This window comes from Musa acuminata, chromosome BXJ3-2 (genome assembly GCF_036884655.1).
Source record: "Musa acuminata AAA Group cultivar baxijiao chromosome BXJ3-2, Cavendish_Baxijiao_AAA, whole genome shotgun sequence".
NCBI classification, from domain to species: Eukaryota; Viridiplantae; Streptophyta; class Magnoliopsida; order Zingiberales; family Musaceae; genus Musa; species Musa acuminata.
In genome coordinates this window covers 31152003-31177584 of record NC_088350.1, presented here as the reverse complement: position 1 = coordinate 31177584, position 25582 = coordinate 31152003, and the positions used below count along the sequence as shown (strand labels likewise).

The window sequence follows — 25582 nt, the reverse complement described above, 5'->3', positions numbered from 1 at the left end:
GTTCGCCAATCGAAAGCACTCATTTGGTGCCATTTAACGCACTGTTACAGGGGACTACAAAATCAAGATAACATCAAGCTGTTTAGGTGGAAAGAAGGACGTTTCTCAATCATGGTAGGGAGGGGGTGGTTGGAGAGACTCTTGACGGGTTCTCTTTCTTTGAGCAGCAGCCTGTTGCTTAAGTTGACTCTGGTGCAGATTGCATTTGTTTAACTGAGATATGATCTCATGGATAAGTTTGCACAAGCATGTTGCTTGCATTCTGATGTTTATCCATCAGAAATTTCGTAGCAAGTGAGTCACCCTATCTATATAAATAGACACAGCTCGAACCATGGCTGGTTACTCCTGCAAGCCAGTACACAAGATGAGGTCTCTTATTTTTCTAGGTTTCTTGGCGGTAGCTCTGCAGGTTAATGCCCAACAAGGTGCGTAGCAAGTGTTCCCGTCCTCCCAACTTTACATCAAAGCACAGCAGACTTTTATAGGTAAATCATCTTAATATTTCTGTATTATTCTTTCTACAGGTTTTGTGAGCATAGACTGTGGCATGGATGGATCTACGAGTTACAATGATACCGTCACGGGAATCAAATACGATCCAGACGCGAAATATATCAACTCGGGCGTAAACTACAAAATCAACAAGACGTTCTTAGAAACAGGTATTCCAGTGCAGGCCGAGACGCTGCGAAGCTTCCCTAATGGATCTCGCAATTGCTACACGATCAATGGAATAATCCAAGGAGATAAATACCTGATACGAGGTTTGTTCTTTCATGGCAATTATGATGGACGGACCCCGGTTGCATTCGAAATCCATCTTGGGATGAACTTTTCGCGACCAGTGAATATTACTGATCCATCGGATCTAATATGGGGGGAGATTATGACTGTTGCTCAGGACAATTCTTTCTCGGTGTGTTTGGTCAATATTAATTCTGGTACTCCTTTTATTTCTGCGCTTGAGTTGCGACATATTGGTAGCAAAGACGTTTACAAAGATGTGACTCAGACCAACTCACTGCTGCTATATGCTAGGGCTAATACGGGAGATGCTGCTCAAGACATAAGGTAAGCTCCTGATTGTTCTACGAGGAACATATATAATTAAATTAAGGGAATGAAATCTTATAAGAAACTATGACCTTAGTTATTTGGGCACTCAGATCTTTAAGTCCTTTCTAAGAAAGGGTCTCTAAGATTGTTTTGCCTCCTCTCTTCCTCGTAGTTTTTTAGAATTAGCCGTAGCTTTAGCTGACTTATCCCCATCTATCTCTCTCAAGGCGTGAAGTGTTGGATTTTTTATATTTTTAAAAAAATAATATATAAGCCTCTCTCATCAAGTTAGAGTTAACAGACGTTAAAGTCTGCTTACATGATATGTTGATTCACAATAAACCATTAATATAATGACATATGTAATTTATAATTAAGATTTATTTTAGCCCTTGTGGTTTTACACATGGATCTTTTTAAGTCTTTATGGTTCACTCATGTATAAAATATTTCAAATATTAAAAAAAATAACATATAAGCCTTTCCCTTTAAGTCTGAGTTAATTTACGTTAGAGTTTACTTATGTGCTGACTCATAATAAACTATTAATATAATAACATATATAATTTAAGTTTTTAAAAAAATTGATACCTCCAATAATGATGTAAGGAGGCATCGTCGTGGAAGTGACCAGCAACAGTAGCACTGAGCTATTGTTACTTAGTAGAGCATCATATGCACATAGCTTCTCTCATATTGATGACGAGCTTAAGAGTTTTCGATCCTACCTCAAGTGGATGTGTGTTAACAAGACTAACGCTAGGCACACAATGGTCTCCTGATCCCTCTTTCTTCTCCTAGACGTCTTCCTCCTCATCGCCTCCCACTTTATTCTTTCTTGCACCCTTACCTACCAGGCCTATGGTGGTCCAACTCTCCCTCACCTCCGCCTTTGATCTATCCTACCTCTATCTCTCCGCCTTCGTAGATCGTTACGATCTTCGTTGCTTTCTCTTCCTCAATAAGCTAGTTGGGGAGAGCTATATGGACCAGCTCAATAGCTCATTCCACCTGGTCTCCATCTTCGTAATATTGTGCTTCATGGGAAAGGTGCCTTGTAAGGTATGGTGGTATCCAGTAGGATCAAAGCGGATATTGTTTACAGTAGTGGGCAACGCTGTGGTGGGCGACGTGGTGGCATGCGCCCTAGAGCTGACGAGCTGGATCTATCGGATGTCACTCATCAGTTCTAAGGTGTATGCCACCACCGGAAGAATTTATATGTTATGTTTTTAAAAATATATAAATTATTTTAAATATAAATAAATCATAAAAACTTAAGAGGTCTATTAGTCAAGGAACTAAAATAAACCTTAACCCAATATTATTCATATTCTGAGTAAACTGTTTATGTTTGCAAACATATAAGGTATCCAGATGATGCCTATGATCGGATCTGGGAGCCGCTCGTGACACCAACTGTATGGGCTGACATAAATTCCTCGCAGCCGATTCGGACGAGCCCAGGAGATGCCTTCCAAGTGCCTGCTGCTGTCATGGCCACCGCCGTGACGCCGGCAAATGGCACTTCTTTGACCTTCTACGTCGGAGTGGGCACCGGGGTCGTCTACTACGTCTACATGCACTTCGCGGATTTTAACGCCCTCAGCCAGACCGAGAATAGAATGTTTGATGTGTTCGTGAACGACGAACTCAAAGTGAGCAGCTTCAAACCGGAGTATCTCCAGTCAACTCATATAAGCCTAAGCGTCACGTCCGCCCCCGGGACGGAGGTCGCCGACAAGTTTACCTTGACCAGCACAAGTGGCTCGAGCTTTCCTCCCATTCTCAATGCGATAGAGGTCTACGGCGTCATCCCACTGCAATAGAGATTTACAGGGCACAGCAACCTACGTACAGAGATGATGGAAGTTGATCTTGTGGCTAAAGCATTAAGGTTAATGTTGTGTGGTTAATCCGTGTGTACTTTTGATGACAGAATAAGTAATCGTATTTCATTAAATAAGGCTTGAACCAAGTCAACTTTCCTTGTATTTTCCCAAAAGTTGTCAGTCTCTACTATCATATCAGCTTCGACTGGCTCTTCTCAGGACTTCCCAAGCTTCTTTATCTGCAACAGTGGGGGCAAAAAACATAAATCTTATTTGATATGATTCTCCCTTATCTACAATGATATTTCGTAGGAGAAGGTCCCCTTGTTGGAATAAATTAAATTGAGTATTAAACTTATTTTTGCTGGATATAGGTTTTTCGATAAAGGAGATGTATTATACTGTAAGGCTATGATAGTCTTAGCTGGATTGCAAACGATTGTGGAATCCGATTGAGTGGATGTGAAATCTGATTGGTTGATCATTATCAATATTTTAAAACATATTTTGCTTGCTCCATGATTCATTAAAAATATTATTTTATATATTTGAGCCTTGTAAGATTGTTTTGATGGATGTAGTCTTTCTCATTTATATAGGGAGAGTAACGAGATGACTAATTGGTTGGTCAAGTATGGTGGACTGACTAGGCATCCGATTAGATATGACATGTAATTGGATTGTCTACATGTGGGACCCTTTATCAAAACTTACAATCAATTGGCTCATGAAGTATATATAATATGTTTAATATATTTAATGATATACATCCCAATCCAATTAACATATATTCAAAATAAATTAAATTTAAATGATGCTAATACAAATGGTTATCACTACCAAATCAAAGGATGCAAAAATTTCTTTATCAATTTGAAGGGCAATTAAAAAATAACCTTATTATCTCTTTTGCATATTAGTCCTCTTTAAGTTTTACATTTACAATTAGGTCCATAAATTAAGAGGAAGTACTATAGGATCCCCCCTACCTTACACCCAAATGAAGAGGAAAGTGATAGATTTGTATGGGTATAAAAGGACTTCAGAAATGTTTCTTTGAAAACATTGATACTCTTGAAGAAAATTTTATTGTTGGAAATACATATGAGAGGAGAACACAAACCAATTCTTCTATGAAGTTTATTATCGAAGTCAATAGAGGTAGACTTAACAGAACAGTTTGTTTTGCTTAACTGAGAAAGACCACGTATTTATGATCTCATGCACAAGTTTATACAATCACGTTGCAGGCAAGCATATATGTATTTAACCTCTCTCTCTCTCTCTCTCTCTCTCTCTCTCTCTCTCTCTCTTTCTATTTGGCAACTTTTGAGAGTATTTTGGACATTAAAAAAGAACATGCACTGATAATAACTCAAAACAAAATGAGATATTTGTGTGATTGAAAAAGTCAAAACCTTTAACTTCTCTATATGAATAGAAGATCAAATTTTGTAATTGTTTTCTAGCTTTTGCTTTAAAAAAAAAAAAGGATCATTTCTCGATTTTTACGTGTCATCTTGCGGAAGGGTCTTCCTAATCTTCTATGTATCATTCCACAAGCTTCATAGACTGTGGCATGGAAGGAGATACGAGTTACAAAGACACCGCCACCGCCATCATATACATACCGGACGCCAAATACATCTGACTCGGGAGCGAATCACAAAATTTCTAAGACTTGCATGGAAGTTACTACTGCTTCAGCGCAGGCCGAGACACTACGAAGCTTCCCGAATGGATCTCGCAATTGTTACACCATCGGCGGAATAAAGCTGGGAGAAAAGCACCTCATACGAGCTTTGTTGTTACATGGCAATTACGATGGACTGCCTCCGATTGTGTTTGACCTTCATCTTGGGGTGAACTTTTGGCAATCAGTGAATATTACTGGTGCTTCAGATCTACTTCAGGCCGAGATCATCACTGTCGCTCAGGAGGATTATTTCTCGGTTTGTCTGGTTAACACTAATTCTGGTACACCTTTCATTTCTGCGCTTGAGGTGAGACAAATTAGTAGCACAGATGTTTTCAGGGATGTGAATCAGACCAACTCCCAGGTTCCTCACTGGTTCAGTGGTCATGCAAGATTCTTGATTTTGAAATCCTAATCACATGAAGCCGGAAAAGAAGAATTCAAATAAAGGAATCAAGAGCTATTTCTTGATATGTCTATGAATGTCAAGCTTACGATGGTTTGATGTGTCTACGAATAATACTGAGTGGTGGCATCCCCTTCTCTTTTTGTTATATTAGATTTATCAAGCAACAAATTATAAGGAGGAATTCTCGACTCCCTCAACAATTTACAAAGTCTAAAGCCACTACATCTGAACTATAATAATTTTATGGGGCAAATCCCTCTAGAAATTTTATCGAATTGGTTACTCTTGATTTCGCCTTTGTCGACAGTATACCACATTGGATCGGAGAAAGCCTGCCATACTTGAGAACTCTCAACCTACACTCGACTGTCTTTACTGGTAGCATTCCTCAATTATCTCATCTTAGATCTTTTCGGTTAGTGGATCTCTCGAATAATCATCTTTCAGAACCAGGTATTTATTTTGATGCATTACTCCTCGAAGATCACTTGTGGCTCTTCATAAAAGGAAGTGAACTCAAATACAACAACATCATGCAACTTTCAATAGAAACACATGATTGCGTATATTTTCTTTTCATAAGACGCTGGTCACATGATTTTAGGTTTTGTAGGACTTATATGGATTCCTCTTCGATGCTACCTTCTCTTACCTCAAAAGCTTAGTTCATCGAGATATGTGTTCTCTGCTTATAAAGTAGTACATAAGGGACGAGTATTTTTCGACAAACATGTATGGTGTTCTTTTGCTGCCAATCTTCCATGCAGAATTGCTTTCCCAAGCTTTCGGTTGTCGAGGCACTCGTCATTGCTTTTCTATAATAAACTCTTCATTTTATGTAAAAGATTTCACTCTATTCTGCCCTCCGCGAACGTCCTAAATAACAATATCATAATACAAATATTGTCACATTTTCACAACCCAAATTATAGCGTAATTCAATCACGTAAATATTAGTTAAAAGTTCTAAGAAATACATGATCCCTTCTAGATCGATCCAAGTTGATGGGTCAATATATCTCCTTGATTGATCCAATATACTTAAATCTAAATTAATAATAATAATATATACATAATATAATCATTACAATTACATTTGCGTTATTTCTTTTAGCATACGTAGGTCATTGGTCTTACAATCTCAAAAAATAAAGTTAATTAGTAGGTTGGAATATTGAGTCCAATAATTCAATCCATGTGATGGTGAGCATATGCCAACTTCATACCTAAGGATGAACTTTTGGCATGGTTACGACTATTTCAAACTCTCTTTAAATCTTTACATCTTTTGGTTAATAATTGATGTGGATGTACGCTATGAAAACAACCACTCCATGTACATCTTCCAACAACGTGTGTGACATTTCAAATATTTATCAAAAATCATAAAAGTGACATCAGATAAATTTCTTTGGAACATTGTGTACATTCGTTTGATCAAGTAAACGAAAGTAAAATGAAAGTGATTTAAGTGGATTTTTTTCTTTGGTTATTCTTTTATAGAATAGACAAAGAAAGTGAGTCAAGTCAATGATATTTCTTTTTATATTTTTCTACACCTCGACAAGTTTTCCCATTTTACACGGCGAAATTAATCCTTCTGTTAATGATTCATGACACGGTTTGGTTTGTGATACAACATATGCTATGAATATTTCAAACTCTATCTAAATCTCTACATCCTTTGGTTAATGATTGATGTGGATGTAAGCTATGAAAACAACGTGTGGTATTTTAAATATTTATCAAAAATCATTAAAGTGATGTCTTTTGTTGGTAAATTTCTTGACTTCTTTCGATATTAAGCATATTCTTTCATAGAATAGACAAAGTAAGTGGGTCAAGTTAATGATAGTGATTTTGAGTATATTTCTCTTTATATTTTTATATAGTCAATGAACCTTCATAAATTTTCCCCTTTTACACGAACATGCTATGACTATTTCAAATTCTATCTAAATCTTTACATCCTTTGGTTAATGATTGATGTGGATGTAAGCTATGGAAACAACCACTCCATATATCATTTCTAGCAATATGTGTGATATTTTAAATATTTATCAAAATTCATTAAAGTGATGTCTTTTGTTGATAAATTTCTTGACTTCTTTCAAACATTAAGTACATGATAATGATTTAAGTGGTTTTTTTTTCTTTGATTATTTTTTCATAGAATAGACAAAGTAAGTGGGTCAAGTCAATGATAGTGATTTTGAGTATATTTCTATTTATATTCTTTTATAGTCAATAAACCCCCCACAAGTTTTTTCGTTTTACAGTGATGAAATTAGTCCCTTGGAACGATGAGTCATTGATTGATGATGCATTTAATGTCTGATAATTATACTAAAAATAATAATAGGAATTGTTATAACTGCATAAATTTATTGGGCTTGCTCCGCATTAGATCATTAAATTTTTAGATTTATTTTTTTTCTAAAAGTATTATTACAAATATTTGAAAGTCCCGATTAAATCTCTATATCCTCCCATAAAGATTGACATGGATATAAAGCTGTGGAAAAAGCCACTGTTTCAAAGATCAGGTAAATGATAATGATTTAGAGTAGTATTTTTCTTTGTTGTTTTTTCAGTGAATACATATCTTCTACATAAAATGACGGAGTGTCTTTCTCATCTTTTTTGAAATCATATCTCTTCTGAGGATGATATTTTATAATGTCCTAACACGATCTATTCATAAATCTTGGAATATCATATGAGTCAACTAGGAGACTCCAAATTTAGATTTCTTAGAGTAAATGACAAAGTCCAAGCATGAGACACTACGATAATATGTCAATATATTATCTTTATCTCAACAACATTGTAATTGAGGCTTATAAAGATGTTTTGGGGACACAATAACAACATCTTTAAATTGTTGATGTGTTTTATTTTAGCTGTGTTATTTTAGATAATTCTCCATAGTCAAATTAATTCAAACATTTTATTGGTATCCCTCTTATCATTTGGAAAGTATTATAAGAAACTTTTTTTCTGTCGAATAAGAAAATATGACTCTTTTGAAGATATTATTAAATAAATATATTTTTTGCACATAATTATCAAACATCTGTTCTGTATGATCACATGAAATGTCTTCTTCCTCCATCCTTCTCATCTCAATGATCTTGTCATCATACAGTGGAAATTAAGAGGAAATTATATACGTGGATCCCCGGTGGGAGGTGGTATACAAGATCGTCTAATAACTACAACGACTAACAAAAATATTGATTTCTGTAAGCCATCCTCAATTCATTTACCAAATCAAATAAGTATTATTAGTCTCTGCCAGAGAAAATATTTTCGGACAAAAGTAAGTTAAAAAATTTGAGTTTAAATTATAAAGCCAATAGTCATGTGTAGTTGAAAACTTGAATCAGCAGTATATTCAAGCTTTGGAATTAAATTCCAATAAAAAAAATATAGCATACTGAATCAAAGTTGTTGATCAATTCCATGGTTCTGGATTTTGGTTACGCTTGCACTAATATAATGTATAGCTCATGAATACAGAATATTATCTATGCTGAGATATCCTCTTGGTTCTAAAAAAAAAGGAAAGATGTCCTAATTCCTACATTCTATCAATCACAAGGTGTCTCCGGTCGATGGATCTTCCAAGTTGGAAGAGAAACAAGGATGCTTATATCAGTATGATCAAAGTTTTAAGTCGGAACAAACAATGAGAAGTATAGAAAAGTGCGCTAATCGAAAGCACTCATTTGGTGCCGTTTAACGCACTGTTACAGGGCGCTACAAAAGCAAGATATCATCAAGCTCTTCAGGTGGAAAGAAGGACGTTTCTTAATCATGGGTGGGGGTGGTTGGAGAGACTGTTGACGGGTTCTCTTTCTTTGAACGGTAGCCTGTGCTTGCACTCTCATGTTTTTGTGGCAGTCGCATTCTGATGTTTATACATCAGAAGTTTCGCAGCAAGTGAGTCACCCTATCTATAAGTAGACACAGCTTGAACCATGGCTGGTTACTCCTGCAAGCCAGTACACAAGATGAGGTCTCTTATTTTACTAGGTTTCTTGGCGGTAGCTCTGCAGGTTAATGCCCAACAAGGTGCGTAGCAAGTGTTCCCATCCTCCTAACTTTACATCAAAGCATAGTAGACTTTTATAGGTAAATCATCTTAATATTTCTGTATTATTCTTTCTACAGGTTTTGTGAGCATAGACTGCGGCATGGATGGATCTACGAGTTACAATGATACCGTCACGGGAATCACATACGATCCAGACGCGGAATATATCAACTCGGGGGTAAACTACAAAATCGATAAGACGTACTTAGAAACAGGTATTCCAGTGCAGGCCGAGACGCTTCGAGCCTTCCCAGATGGAGATCGCAATTGCTACACCATCGACGGAATAATCCAAGGAGATAAATACCTGATCCGAGGTTTGTTCTTTCATGGCAATTATGATGGACTGACCTCGGTTGCATTCGAACTCCATCTTGGAATGAACTTTTGGCAACTAGTGAATATTACTGAGCCATCGGATCCAATATGGAGGGAGATTATCACTGTTGCTCAGGACATTTCTTTCTCGGTGTGTTTGGTCAACATTAATTCTGGTACTCCTTTTATTTCTGCGCTTGAGTTGAGACATATTGGTAGCACAGATGTTTACAAAGATGTAAATCAGACCAACTCCCTGGTGCTATATGCTAGGGTTAATACGGGAGATGCTGCTCAAGACATAAGGTAAGCTCCTGATTGTTCTATGAGGAACATATATCATTAAATTAAGGCAATGAAATCTTATAAGAAACTATGACCTTAGTTATTTGGGCGCTTGATCTTCAAGTCCTTTCTAATAAAGAGTCTCTAAGGTTATTTTGCCTCGTCTCTCCTTTGGTCCTCCTCGTTCTTTCAGAATTAGCCGTAGCTCTCTCTGTTAGCTGACTTATCCCTCTCTATCTCTCTCAAGGCGTGTATCGTTGGATTGCTCGAGTCAGATGTATATATATTATTTATGTTCTTAGTGAACTGTTTGTGTTTGCAAACATATAGGTATCCCGATGATGCCTATGATCGCATCTGGCAGCTCTACATTACACCAACTGTATGGGCCGACATAAATTCCTCGCTGCCGATTCAGACGAGCCCAGGCGATGCCTTCCAAGTGCCTGCTGTTGTAATGGCCACCGCCGTGACGCCGGCAGATGACACTTATTTGAAGTTCTACTTCCGAGCGGACACCGGAGTCGTCTACTACGTCTACATGCACTTCGCGGAGTTTGACGCCCTCAGCCAGACCGAGAATAGAACGTTTGATGTGCTCGTGAACGACGAACTCGAAGTGAGCAGCTTCAAACCGGAGTATCTCCTGTCAACTCATATAAGCCTGAGCGTCACGTCTGCCCTCGGGACGGAGGTCACCTGCAATTTTACCTTAAACAGCACTAGTGGCTCGAGCTTTCCTCCCATCCTCAATGCGATAGAGGTCTACAGTGTCCTTCCACTGCAATAGGGATCTACAGGGCACAACAACCTACGTACAGACATGATGGTAGTTCATCTTGGCGCTTACGCATTACGTTTAATGTTGTGTGGTTAATAAGTCTGTACGTTTGATGACAGAATAAGTAATCGTATTTCATTAAATAAGGCTTGAACCAAGTCAACTTTCCTTGTATTTTCCCAAAAGTTATCAGTCTTTACTAGCATATCAGCTTTGATTGGCTCTTCTCAGGACTTCCCAAGCTTCCTTATCTGCAACAGTGGGGCGCAAAAAACATTAATCTTATTTTATATGATTCTTCCTTTTTGTCGTTATACCATAGTGAATGAGAAAGTTATCTTTTCTTTTTTCAAGAAAACAATATATCAGAAAAGTATGGATCCCAACTTTCCTTTTGGCCACATACCTACTATCAAGAAAAATGATAATGACATTACCATCCCTTGCAACAAACCCAAGACCATCATCAAGACTACGGTCCCAATGGCAAGGTAATGGCGTTGTAATTCCTGCACTCTGGTTGTGCATTCCGTGCGGTGGTGCATGATGTTGCAGGATCCGTTCAATCATTTAAGCTATGAACTTACCACAAATTGCACAGGTAATCAATCAGCGTATTTTTTTTCTTTCTTTTCTGAAATGAAGCTAACTAGCAGTCATCACTGCCCCTATGTGCTTTTCATTAGTTTCTCGTTCACAAAATGCAGCCTTCCTTCTTGGTAGTGTTGATCTGACCGACCATTAGAAGGAGGCCTTTCATGGTCTATGGGCGCTTTGGTCGGCAGATAGTCTTCCGATTCACCTGGCATTTGAATCCACAGCATTCTGTGTCTCCTGCCCACAAAAGAAAGATTCCTGCGGCATCTATCTGTTCTGTTCCCAGACCGTGTCGGCATACCACCCGATGGTCTATCGGAGTGGAGATCGTCACACTGATGACAAGAGTTAGAGTTGCGAGCACGGAGGGATTTCGTTCCTAGCAAACTAGATGGTCTAATGCATCTGAAACGAGCACGGAATTCTTGGAGAAGTTAGTATACCCTGCATATCGTGACTTTCTTGCACCGAGAATGCATGATGATCATTTCTTGGATCTTCAATGGTGAAACAGAGTAGCTAAATCTACAGGTTCTACTAATTAATGGAGGTCTTTATTCTGAACGAGGACCAGACCACCATATTGGTTGCTCTACAATCTGATCTCGCAAGAGGAGTAACGAATGCAATATTGAGTTCTCGACCTTGTATTAGCCATAAAACACTTGGCAATTTGGAACCTGGGCAGAGTTCTGAATCTTGATCATATGAATTCGTCTCTAATCCTACAATATGCTTGCTTATTTATCGTTAATGATCGAATCCGACGATTGAGAGCAGGATGGTATACAGAATTCTCCTCCTTGCCAAAATCTGTCTTACCAGAAAAGATGATTATTCCTAATCCTACGGATTGAAACTGCAAGTCTTAATTCTAACACATGAAAAATAGTAGCAGCAGATCATACTTACTCTGTAAAATTCAGTAATTACAGACTGCCATATATCACACTTATATTTCTATCGCCGGAACATCCACACGTATGCTGACTTAGCATGTTTGTGCCTTATTGCAGGAAGAAAACAGAGGCCCGTGATCACCGACGCGGACTCTTGTTTGCACCAAGAAAGCCAGGTTGGCGTCGATCACCTTTGTGATCATCAGGCCAGCCGACGCGAGGTGGTTCGCCGGAGGGGAGACTTCGTTGAAGTCGAAGCAGGCAGAGGTAAGGCCGAGGAAGAGAAGGATTGGGCATCTGATGACCTGAATCTGCTGGGGTCGCCGGGCAGTTGGATGTAGTAAGCAGAAGGTGATTCATCGAACCATGAGGCCTGTAGATGATCTTGTCCTCCATTTGCATACTGGCTTATAGCTTTGTAGATGATTGGGATGAGACCCTCCATTGATGCTTCCTTGTCTACTACTAGCCTTGGGAGTTTGGGAGGGTTGGCTTATAAAGAGAGGAGGGACTCAGGCTAGATGAGGTGGTGCGTTGCCTGCAGCTGCTCAGAAGCAGCTAAGCAACTGGTGAGGTCAGGAAAGGAGACTTCGAAGGTGGTAAAAGAAGGCTGATCAGTAAAACCTTGTGCTGGCCAATAGTAGCATTTTGTCTGTCAACATCCTACCAAATCCAATGATGACCACTGCATGAGTTTGCTAAGTATTCAACCCTTGCGATGGCAGATTAGTTGGGGCACCCATCCAGCTTCAAACTCGTTCTTGTTCATAACTCACTACCTCCCATCAGTAGCTTGCTATCAAATTCTCTAAGTTCCACAGTTTGGTGAGGTGTTCTTTTCAGTGCCAATATCTGAAAACTCCTTGGGGTGATCATTGGAGCATGAAAGCTTTTTTCTTTTCAGAATATACTTTTCTGATGAACTCTGGGATGGCATGGTCAATGACAGTAGCTACATCTAGAACCAAGCAAGCAATTGGTCTCTGAAGACTGATATCAAAAGTTCACATATATTGAGTATGATGTTACAACCACTAAGAAATAATAACAACAAGCAGGACTTTTTTCGTTACTATAATTTCAGTGGAACACATTGACAAAATGTATCTGATATAATTATGAGTCATCTTATGGAATAGAGTAGTTTAGGATAAAGACATGCCACCTTTCTGATTGAGAAAGGCTATGAATCTTGGAAGACTACCAAGTTCACCTCTTTCTGTGCATCATTTGGTATAGAAATTTGATCAAACAGTGGAGATTGAAGGCCAGGATCTAAAAATAAGGTAGATTGTGAAGCACCAACTTCAAGCTAAAAGGAGATGGATTCCTACCAGTGGAGTGACTGAAGTGTTTATGTAGAAGGAGGAGAAGAAAACAAATGGAATATCCTTGTAAATCTGCAACAGGGCTGGACTATATATAACACACAGAAGAAGCATCAAGAAAAGCATTGAGGATATTTAACTTTACATACATATATAGTGTGCTTCTGTGTTCAAAAGATATAAATACACCTACCAAATGTTTAAGTTTATATTAGTTAAGCTTTATATGAGTAATTTTACATATCATTGCATCAGAGAAGACAGCTTTTTATACCCTACAAGACAATGGCTATAGAAGGTTGACTTGCAATGCCACAATCTGTAATCAATTTCTCCTCCATGATTTGTCATATCTAAAGGATTCCATCTACATTAGAGCTCATCCAGAGAAGAGTCAAAAAAGACATGCCACTTTAAACATGTTCATGGATATCTTAGTTCATACCTTCTTTTAATAAAGAATCAAGAATTCAGGATTGTGATGTCATAATGTTGCTTATAATAATTATATGGAGACAAGTGTTAGGCCCAGCAATCATGTACTTGAGCTCTTTCTTTTATTTTTCCCTTGCCTGTTGGTTGGATAACAAGGTGTTTCAATCTAATTCAACATATATTCATGAGACAATCTACATCAGTGATTAATTTACAAAAGGAACATTGATCAGCATTCCTGCTTGTTAATGTTTACTGACAAATCAATGCCCATCAACTATATAAAATAAGAACTGAATGAGGGGGTAAAAACTTGATGTGTAACTTGCATCAAATTAGTGGTGACTAAAGGCCATGCTGTAAATTTCTTTTGCTGCCAAGTCTTTAGTCACCCAAAATATCCATTATTCTGTGACTGCAAGCTTGTAATGTGTTATTTAAATATAAATATCTAAACACCACCTAATGGAATTCAGATCCAAAGCCTTGATATCTAAACCAACCACTGGAATTGATGTGAGGTTGATGATGTCAGCAGGTCATAATGGGCCTGCAGTGAGTTTGGCCCCTGTAGGGTATAAAAAGCCATTGCAGGTTAATAACCTGGTAGATAGATTATTGTGTTGTGATCATTGGTATCAAAGTATTAGTTTGGCCCCTGAAAAAGATGGGGGAAATATTTTGTCATGTAAGGTGAATTCTGGAGTATATGTGATGATCTTAGGCCTTGATTAAGGATGTTGCTAAGTATCCTACTGCTAGCAACTAATATGGGTTTCCTGGAGTTATTTCTACACGCTCAACAAGCCAATCTCTTTGAACAGGGTGTGGCTGCTGTGACATCCTTCATCAAGTTTATTACAGAACTAGAACATCACTGTTTAGATTAAAGCCCTTGTTCTTCTCTTAATGAGTAGAGATGTCGCTGAGGACGAGATGCAACTTCCGTCATAGTGCTATTCCACTTCAACACTACCAAATGACCTTGTCGTCTTCCCCTTAGCTACTGAGATCTGACTCTGAACTCTGTTCGCCGGGGTGGGGTGCCGTGGTCCAGTGCCTGTTGGTATCGTGATCTCATCCCGAATTTTCTATTCTTAGAAGGTGACAACGTGAAACTGACCTCCACAACATTCCCTCCGAGATGCTACGGTTCCTGTGTTCACTTACGTAGCGAACAGCAAATTTGGTCTTTCTATTAGTCGACAAGTGGGACGCACGGCGGACAACCAATGGCAATCAGCTCTTTCCTGCTTGGCGGCTCGTGCGAGACGGATGAGCCGAGTTCACATCGAGACGCGCACAAGCTGACGCAAGCGAGTGCTCCTCTTTGGAAGGGCGTCTCTTTCTCTGTGGCACGACCCAATCATGGCCGTCGATATGGGAGAGGAGGTGTTGATCAACCACCACGGGGAAATCGATTGATGGTGATGGGTTTCCAATTGGAGTGTGAGACTGACGTGCCTTATGCCGCCCATTAGTATATTAATCGTGTTGGTGAGAGTCAATCGCCCTTAAAATAACACGAATAATACATCACATTAAAAAAGGATTTTGTGCAACTGTAGCTACTAAAATAAAAAAAAATATTTATTTATTTTTAAGATGGGAATAGACATCACCAGTGACCCGATTTTAAAAGGAATTATATTTCTTATAAAATGCTGTCGTTACCGTCAAGCTGATAGAGATACGATATTAAAATAAAACCAATAAGGTGTGTAAAAAAAAAAGGTTTTATCATAATGTTTTTACTTTACCAAATACGAAAATGAATCAATCACATCATGAATGAAAAATAAATCGACTCAAGTTTGGATATTGATAAAATATTGTATAAATCCGATAAAATCACTAATGAATATAGAAATAATCCAATAAATGATTTATTGACAAAAAACCTAATGAATATAGAAATAATATATATTAGAATTAATTAAATAATAATATATATTTTATATATTTATAAATATAAGTGACAAAGACGAGATTTGAATTAAGGTCCTTTGTGATATATTGTCAGATTCTTTATCACCTAGTTAATACTTTTAAAAATATATCAAATGATATTTCGAATCTTTAACATTTGATAATAAAAATCGATATAATATATCACGCCATATTGGATAATGCATTAGACATTATATTAGATAGTTTTAGGATGACACTCATTTATTGAAAATTTACCAAAACATATTTAAAAAAAAAAAAATTTAATATTTCAAATTTATTATATAATTTTATGATCATCCCTCCACCCCCTTATTCTTTCTTCCCTTTTGAGACAGAGTAAAGGCGGAGGAGGGTGATATCCCTTGAGTGGTTGACTTAGAACCAAATTAATTGGAACAAATTTATTCATGTGAACTACTTCAAAAAAATTTAAAATAAACGATTATAAAAGGATGATAAAATTATGTGAATCATCTTGTAAAAATAAATTAGTGAAAAAAATAAAATAAAATAATCTTATTATTATATTTTGGAAAAACACAAATTGACAACTGTCAATTGAGATGATTAATAAATAGATGATTAAGATGGAATAACAAACTAGACGACAACAATTAGAGGCCACTTTCTCTTTCACCACTATCTCAAGATACCTATTATTTTTGCTAGTTGATGCTTGCCAGCTGCAAGGCGGATTGCTGTTATTTGTATGTTTAGAAATTGAAACGCACATTAAAAATTCGATTTTTCATAGCGATAACATATTTTAGGGACCAATCATTCTTATCCCAACGTCGTTACACATCATGCCGACGTAATCCTCCGGCACTCACCTACTTTGTGGGACCTCTCGAGCTGCGAATCACGGGATAGGACGTTGACACTGGTACCAATCTGGGTAGGACTCACTGCTTTCTCATGCCGACGCCGATCGCGGACCGAGGTCGGGCTAAGTTTAAATCAACCCATTCTGTACCCGTCCCTCGGCTGCGGTAGCCTCCGCTCCACGTGTGGGACAACGCAGAGAAAGAGGGTATCGAAAACGGGTAGGGCACGTAAAGTTTTGGTCAAAGTCTTTAATGCAGTTTAGTGGCTTGTTTCACGTCCGGCATAAGGCTCATTAAAAGGCAGACCTCGAAGAGCTGCGGGAGCAACGCAACAAATTGGAATCCCACCCCCGTCTCTGTCCTCTCGCTTCCTGTTTCGCTAGAATTGTCTCTTTCGCTGTTTCCTTAGGTAAAAAGTCTCTTCGGAACGGGGTTCACATCCATAACGTGACCCTCGCACCCGTCGGAAATAGCTTCGCATTCCGAAATTGGTGATGCTTCTGGTTTTTGTTTGCTAATTTGATCTTTTTTCTGAAGTTCTCAACATACTTCCTGAATAGATACTAAGAAGTTTGGATCTTGGGGAAAGATCTTGATTTTTCCAAAGAGATCAGGAGATTGCTTGTCTCTCTGCAAGAACAAGTACGCACAAAGGTGCTTTTTGTGGTGCTTCTCTATCTACGTTTGTGTTCCCTGGAATCGTCGTGTGACGCTGCGGTTGATAAGATGGTGCCACATGAAAGTACGATAGAAATCTATGTTAGGTGTTAACAAGCAAGAAAATTATTGATGTCGCTGGGATCGATCATGAGCGAGAGCGGTCTTGAGTAGATAGATCTTAAGCTTTAATCGTTCGTCTCTGTATCAGTTAGGAGATTGAACTTTTTAGGTTTCATCTTACTCGAGGAAAACAACGGGGCCGAATAACTTCTTGAGTGCTTCGTCACCGGTTCTTTTTGTGTCGGACAGCGGGTACCCGACTGCCAACACGGCTATAGCCTACCTAGAAACCAGTAGGCGGAGACAAACGATGCGCTTATTGCTACTTAGTTCTGCTGAGCCACCGATCAAACGACGAGCTGGTTTGCGGAGGAAGCAGGCAGGACGGGGCTCCTACCGAGGCAGCTGAGAAGGGTGTATGATTTCTTGGGATTTTTACGATTTCAGAGTTCGGATATCAAGTTTCTAAATGAAAGACACCATTGCGTTGAGGCAGTTACTTAGGAGTCTGTGCCACAATACACAATGGGATTATGCTGTTTTTTGGAAGCTTAATCAAGGGTCGGAGATGTAAGATTTCTTCCTTTATAGCCATTACTTGGTGATAGAAGGATATCCATTTAGTTGTTCTTGATTAATGCTGTTTTCACTTGACTTCTGGATGCCTATATAACTTATGCCTTGGCTTAATCAAACGCACACCAAGTCTTAGTTCTTAAACTGCATCAGGGTATGTTTAACTTAAATGTTCACTTAGAGTTATTATGTTGAATTTTTGATGCTGCTGTAGGCAGAAGTTGACTCTGAAACAGCTGGTTTACTGGGTCAACCTGTTTCATTCAAGTAATCATATTTAGTTATGTAAATGTTGGGGAACTTTGATTGTTATCTTTTACCTTCAATCCATGAATAGTTGTTATAAACTTCTAATTCAAGCCAAGCTGAGACAAACTTCGAGAGTGCCATTCTAGATTCCATTTTTATTTTTTATGTTTATTAAGTCAAGGAGCAGCAGAGCAACACTAATAAGAAGACATTACTAAGGATAAAACTGTCATGAAGAATCACTGGCTATGAAAACTTTTGCATATTTCTTTTTTCTTCTATTATATAACTTCTATATTACCTGGATTGGTGGCATCTTTTGACTTGATTATGCTCTACTTATGCAACTATTAGACGACGCTGGCTGATGCTTCTGTTTATGGTGCTTTTTCTCTAGAGATATCTGATTTATAGACAGTCTGAACAATTACTTTTCTCTTAGTCACAAACATCAGCAAAGATCTTTGCTTTAAATGTGAGATTCAGCTAGGTTACAGCATCGTTAATGCTATTTCTGCACCATTATTTTTGTTTACTGCTCTGTCATGTATTGTTGTTTCAGCATATTGTCATGGGAGGATTCTTATTTTGATGATACAAAAGCAAGAGTTATATTGGAAGATACTCTATATGATGGACCTCTTCATATCAACCCTGGGATGATATCTTTTGCTGATTCTAAGGATGCTCAACATCAAAGTTGTGCCACTCATCCAATCAAGGTGGCACTGGCAAATTTGAAATATCATCATTACTCACTTGGAGAAGGGTATGCAGACTGATCCATTTGTTATGCTTTTCCCGTTTTCCTTCTGTCCTCTTTATATTTTTTGACTATCACATTACCATCCATGACTCTAGACAGGTTATGCTACTGTCTCAGTTTCTTATCTCAAGAGTTTTATCATCTTAAACTTTTTGAACAGTCAGTCACTCTTTATACTTTGTCACTTTTTTCTGTTTCGTTCATAATAACTTACGTAGACATGACAGAAAGGCTGCTTTAAATCGATTAACAAGTTAATTAAACTAAATTTTTTTGGTATTTGTGGATCATCGACATCCTTCTGTATTTTTTCATTCCTTGTATGGATATGTCAGCTCATGAAGCCTTGTTATAAATCTTAGGTTCAAATAATTTGGTGTTCCCTAGCAATCTGTGACCTTTAAGTACTTCTAAGAAGAATATCTAACTAAAAAGGTGTCAAATGTAAAAAAAATCTGTCTTTGAAAATCTTCTTTCTTATGCCAATTTAATGCTAATAAAGCCAAGAATTCTAGAATTGGATGTATATATTTGGACCTTCTCAAATAGATGGAAAAGGCTTACTGTTGTGTTATTATGTAGTGTGACACACACCTGTATGAAAAAAGGCTCCTTTATGAATATCTTACTATTTATCAGATAGATTCTTGATCATGTTCCACTCTGTCCAAAAGTTACAGTAATGGGAATAGTTGATCATAACAATGATAGGACTTTCCCTCTTATGTCTTCAGTTAAAACAGGGAGACATGCTCCTGATGTCTGAGTAATTCTTTCAAGGAAAGATGAGGTTAAACGGAATAAGCAACCAAGGCCTGACCAAGCACTAGGTTCTAAAGTAAGAAAATATCTGAACCTAAACAAAAAATGTGGTGCCTAGTAGTGGTCAGAAAGAAACAGAAAACTTTGAACTGGAACACAGTGATGTTGATGGCAAACTAACCATCCATAACCAAATTAAATTTTGCTGCCTGAATTCATTGTCTGACCAAGTTGATTGTCCGACTTAAATTACATGTTGTGTTGAGCAAAATACTTGGCATGCAAGTCGATCTTCAGAATTAACTGGAACACACTGAGCAAAATACTCGTCTTGTCAGAAAGTTTGAACAGGAAACACACTGATGGTAATGGAAAATTAAACCATCCATAATCGACATTATTTTTGCTGCCTTAAATTCATTGTCTTATCAAGCTGATTGGCTATCTTAAATTACAAGTTCTGTTGAGCAAAATACCTGTTGTGCAAGTTGATCTTCAGAATCCTGCATCTGGAATCTTGTAGCATCAGTTTTTTTTCTCAACAAGGATATCTTGATTTAGAAGCTTGCATGCTCGTCTTACAGGTTTGTCGGCAAAGTGGCACTTACTCAGGGGCATTACTGGATCTTTGCTTGTGAATTGAAATCTAAAGTCCAATCAGATGTGAGTTGTTAGTTGGGTCACTGCTATCTCAAAATTGGCTACTATTATTTTGTGCATCCAATGAAAATGAAAATTGAGGGAATTTTTTTCTTTGCAGTCATGCAAGGATTGGCAACTGCTGTTGGCAGCAGACATTAAGGTAGTGGGCATCCGTTTCATCAAGAGTTTTACAAAGATTTTGCTCTCTTGCCTTTTGTCTATGGATTTTGCTAATAAATGCACTTAAGCAATTTAGTGGTTTTGCAGACTATTCTGCTTGTACCTGTTGCCCATTATGGAGTTGTGCAGCTCGGTTCATTAGAAATGGTTTGTTCCACTGATCTAGTAATATTAGTTTATGTGTGCCATTAAATATTTGGTTCCTCTGACCAGTTTTTTTTTATTAATATACGTCTCTATAGAAAGAGGAAAAATACTTTTGGTTGAATGATCCCCTTGCTCTATCTTTCAAATTTCAATTACAAACAACAGAGTACTTCATCCATTAGACAGTCTGTAGCACAATCTAATATGAATGAAGGATCATGATCCCGATCTGTTTTCAGTATGTATCCCTCTTGGAGAGAGAAACACTTGTATCGAAGTAAATGCAATTAGACAAATATTATAGCACTTTTACTGAGGCCATTTCTTATAAATGATTATCAACAGAGAACTTTCTCTTGAACAACTAATAGATAGCTCCCATTATCTTGTATTCTTCATTTTCATCTTATTGTTTTCAGGTTTTCCTGTTATGAGAACCCATGTAGTTTTCAGATTAGGGCAAGTAATTTCCCCTTATTGCAGCCTATAATGCAGCCTAGGGAACCTGCTTAAAAGTTATGATTATTCCTCATTTTATCTTTGATATAACATTCTTGGTTCCAGTCGAGTGCATTAAGTCTTCAAGCTGTGCAACTTATGTTAATCATTTTGAGATTTTCCGTTGTTTATCATTTGCCATGGTGTGTCCATTTATATCATTTGCCATGTTCCATCTTGAGAAATTTTCTTTTCCCTGTAAAATTCAGGTTGTGGAAGATTTAGCATTGGTTTTTCACATTAAAGACTCATTCTCTACTCTTTACCATCACTTGGCGGCTCGTGATAGTGGTACTTCAGATTTAAGCGTTCATTGTCCAAGCATATCATCACCATTTAATAAGCCATTGTTGGCCAACAGTTCAACATCAATTCTCAGTTCATTTAGTTCAGCTCAATCACAACAGCTTTTGACTATTGATCCTAATGTATTGTCCTTTTTCATGGTCAACCATAATTCTCCAACACCACAAAATGTTATGGAAAAAAAACTTGACATACATGCAATAGATGCAGATGAAAATTTGACCAAGGAAAGGTCCAATTATTTGTGGTTTGCATCCACTGAAGAACCGCAATGCTTTGGCCACCCAAATAACTTGTCTGAAGGCAATATGTCCGATTTTTCCTTCAATGAGAGTGAGACAAAAATAACTTTTCAACCAGATCCTTTAGATTGTAAATCAATTTCCGGTCAAAAGCACCATGGCTACACTACTAGTGTTGAAGATATTACATATAAGGAATCAGATAAGAATTATATTAGCAGATTTCCTAGCTTTCCAATTGAATCAGAGCTACACAAGGTACTTGGAATGGCTTCTGTAGAAGAATACGATGGCTGTTTCTTGAACACCACTTTACCCGTGGATGATGGACATGGACCCATTAGTTCAATTACCAACTTCCAAACTGTGGGATCTGAGTATTATGATCGCACATTTAATGAGTTAGGTTCATGGTTAATTGAAGAAAATGACACAGAATATCTGTTGGACACAATGGTAAGCAGTTTACTTTGTGACTCAAATGATGATGCATTTGAGGGGAAATCTTTGAGATCATTGAGAAATAATTCTTCAGAGAAGCTCATTGAATCTTCCGTCAGAGAGAGTGAATCTAGTGTTTTGCACATGGGAAGTTTGTTGACAACTACTCATCCAAGGTCTACATCCATATCAAAAGATGAAGAATACATGAACTCTCCAACAATTTCTTCTTGCATAAGTATCTGTGGGTCAACTAATGGAGATAACAACAATCGCATGGCTAAAGGACACAACAGTAGAAAGTTATCCATGATAAACAAAAGAGGAGGTAGAAAAGGCAACAGCCACAAACCAAGGCCAAGAGACAGACAGTTGATTCAAGACCGAGTTAAGGAGTTGCGGGAGCTTATTCCTAATGGATCAAAGGTAAACCATTCCAGAGCTCATTGATTAAGAAGTGCTATTACTATATCATATCTGCTGGACTTGAAATCATGTGTTCTAATGTCATTTTCTTGTGCTATACAGTGCAGCATTGACACGTTGTTGGATAGAACTGTAAGCCATATGTTATTCCTCCAAAGCATCTCCTCTCAGGCTGAAAAACTGAAACAAACTGCACATACAAAGGTATATGAACCATCATGGAGTTCCTGATTATCACAAGCACTTCTAGTAGCACTGTTTAAAATCATTAGTAATACTTTCTGTGCATCATTTAATCGCTCTACCTGGTTATCTATAATTTAACATATGTCCCTTATCTACCTAAATTTTTTTGCTATTATTTTGCTAGCGGATTCTTGGTGTTTCCAAATTGTCATTGGTTATCTCATTTCTCAACCTAAATTCGTCAGTTATAGGATTGTTTTGTGTGTGTACATGACTCTAAATGTGGTGATCCATATCATGGTATGGACGCCTGAAAATGTGGCTCACTCAAAGCACATGATTAATGCTCATGCACTTATCTGAGCTTCGAGATGGCACCCATGTGATGATATAGAGTATGTCTAGTAGCCTTGTAACAAAGGAAGCCAACATAATGTTGATCATAGGTTCCTGGGCTCAACTTGATATATAGAATATGAGCCCTAAACATTGTTTGTTCTATTAGAGAACTACCTCGATTTTGCTGCAATCATGACTACCTTGCAAGGAAATTATTTTGGTTAAGAAATACCCTAGTAAAAATTGGATGACAATTCCTGCCGAAAATCTTATGAATACCACATGTAGATCATATTCTTTCTGATATGTGGAAATTATTGCAGGTTAAAACTGAGGTTGACAATTCTGTGAAACCTCATACTCAAGCTAATGGAGCCAACTCAACCTGTGAACAGGGCAGCCAACCAGAAGTTTGGCCCATAGTAGTCGAATACCTTGACCAACCTGGGCAAATTCTTGTAGAGGTAATGCGTTATAACGAAATATCAAATAAATAATTATTTTCGACCTCCTTACTAAGAGATGTATCTGATCAGGTGCTGTGCAGTGACTACGGGCTCTTTCTGGAAATTGCACATGTCATTAGGCGCCTACAGCTGACGATCCTGAAGGGAATTCTGGAAAGTCGATCTGACAAGCTTTGGGCTCATTTCATAATCGAGGTTAGCAGATATTAAGGTTTTCAACTTGGTAATCATTCAACATTGATGAATGAGATTAAAAACTACGACATGGCTTTTCTTTTCAACAGGTTTCCAGAGGCTTCCACAGGATGCATATTCTATGGCCATTGATGCAACTTTTGCAGCGAAATCGTGCATCCAAGCCCACCAAGTTCTGATCACTTGTGTCGAGCATACTAATTATGGTTGTTTGGATTACAGAAACCTGTGCTTATATTTGTAAAGACTGCTTTAAAATAAAAACGGTGGATGTGTGCTTAAACAATTTATGTACAAAAGTGATTACTCAGTCATCTAAATCATCACTCTGAATCGTTGACAGTAAACGCAGATCATTTATGACTTGTTTTGTGAATGTGTTTTGTTGATTGAACCAACTCAAAGCAAGTCATGTGTGTATGTTCTGCTGTGTTATTGGCTTTTCTCTCTCCTTCAAAACCTACTATGATGCTAGATATTTGTAATCATAATACACTATATATGTTTATTAAGCAATGAAGATATCAGTCAATTTAGCTAGTAAAAGATATTAATTATTGCCTACTGATAGTAAAGTCCTGTGATCGAATTCCAAATCAACACATGTATTTGAAGAAGGTTGTCGTCTTAGAAGGTACAATGGGCATAATCCAACCCTATACACGAATTCTCTCTTTGCATTTGTCTTGTGATGTTGGGGGTCTGATAAAACATAAAGATAGCCAATAAATTCTTTCACAGGGCAACAATTCTAGAAAAGATTGATCCTTTCCTACCCATGTGTGGCAGTGACCCTGGGCATAAGTCAACCAATAGGTAGATTATATTGACTTTGAAACTTGTAGGATTGATCTCAACATCACCTACACAATATATTTATACACCCAATGTGGAAATGAAGAGACATGGCAACATGGTAGAAACTTCCTCCCAACACCTAGTTCCTCTCAGATTGACTTAACTGTAGGTTGTCTCGAGAAATGCATTTAGTAAGAGTTGAATAGGACAGTCTGATTGAGAGATTTTTGGGATCCACATATCTAAAAAAAATTTCATGAACACAACTGTAGGTTGACCCATTTCATGGTCCTGTAATAGATAAACTCACATTCATTCTCTGATACCACTGAGAATGATTTGCATAAGATCTGGCATCTCATGGCTGTATCACTCTTCAACACTATAATTTCTTGCCAATGTATTCTTTTATCTGTTTTCCTTGTGTTTTTTTCTTCCCCAAGGTATGAATAGCTAAGGGATATAGATAGACAATGCAAACGATTAATATTACAACTAGAAGTGGGATGCCAAATTTGACCTAAACCAAATGGCCACCTTCTCTAACCTTGAGTCAACCTTTCACAGCTCCAAGTTTGATAAACCCAGAGTTGTACCAGTAAAACCACTCTATCTCCATGCGGTGTTCATCTGAGTCCTTCTTGACCCTGCAGTTGTCGAAAACTATCGGCTGTCTTCTATGAATCCTTGCATGGTGTATATGTCAAAGGCAGCATATATCAAGGTTCTGTATTGATGACAGCATTAATGACATAGGTTCTAATCTATACTAGGTTCTAACCAACATGTTTACCATAATATATTGCCATAATCTAGTTTAGCAATAGAAAGATCTCATCAGAATCTTGACTCTGAGTGATCTAGCTAACTGGGGCAAGGAGTTGACCTACTCTCAAGAAAACCAACTTAAACTTCTTTGGGTGGGGGCCAGAGAGTTGACAAAACTGAGGAAATTATGCACTAAGGATTTCCAAACTGAGATCAGAGTATATCCACGTTTAATATCTTGAATCAAATCTAAATGTGAGATTCCTGGAAATAATATTAGAATATATAATTAAAAATCAAACCTATTCATATCTTTTCTTTATAAGGAGATCAAACTTATGCCCTTTTTTCGCCTT

At 37.6% G+C, this 25582-nt stretch overlaps 3 protein-coding genes and 1 pseudogene across 4 annotated transcripts; 3 read left to right on the top strand and 1 right to left on the bottom strand.

Annotated features, from left to right (window-relative positions):
- The first annotated feature begins 346 nt into the window (after positions 1-346).
- Positions 347-3051, top strand: LOC103975374 (putative leucine-rich repeat receptor-like protein kinase At2g19210). The gene is made up of 3 exons (XM_009390327.3): positions 347-428; positions 528-1074; positions 2429-3051. Exons 1-3 carry the CDS (start codon positions 368-370, stop codon positions 2886-2888), a joined length of 1068 nt encoding a protein of 355 aa, XP_009388602.2. The 5' UTR covers positions 347-367; the 3' UTR covers positions 2889-3051.
- Positions 3052-4374: 1323 nt separating this feature from the next.
- On the bottom strand, positions 4375-4488 carry LOC135632165 (U6 spliceosomal RNA; annotated as a pseudogene).
- A 4447-nt stretch (positions 4489-8935) lies between these two features.
- LOC135631313 (probable LRR receptor-like serine/threonine-protein kinase At1g51860) lies at positions 8936-10684 on the top strand. Its single transcript, XM_065138872.1, has 3 exons — positions 8936-9073; positions 9173-9719; positions 10029-10684. Exons 1-3 carry the CDS (start codon positions 8980-8982, stop codon positions 10486-10488), a joined length of 1101 nt encoding a protein of 366 aa, XP_064994944.1. The 5' UTR covers positions 8936-8979; the 3' UTR covers positions 10489-10684.
- Positions 10685-16834: 6150 nt separating this feature from the next.
- Positions 16835-24023, top strand: LOC103975375 (transcription factor bHLH155). Of its 2 annotated transcripts, XM_009390328.3 has the most exons (10): positions 16835-17808; positions 18626-18832; positions 20176-20254; positions 20352-20393; positions 20501-20560; positions 21268-22473; positions 22576-22677; positions 23322-23462; positions 23535-23660; positions 23750-24023. In XM_009390328.3, exons 1-10 carry the CDS (start codon positions 17708-17710, stop codon positions 23837-23839), a joined length of 2154 nt encoding a protein of 717 aa, XP_009388603.2. In that variant the 5' UTR covers positions 16835-17707; the 3' UTR covers positions 23840-24023. The 2 variants fall into 2 exon arrangements, with proteins under 2 accessions (XP_009388603.2, XP_064995065.1); XM_065138993.1 differs by lacking the exon at positions 23750-24023 and having other exon boundaries at positions 23546-23660.
- The last annotated feature ends 1559 nt before the right edge of the window (positions 24024-25582 follow it).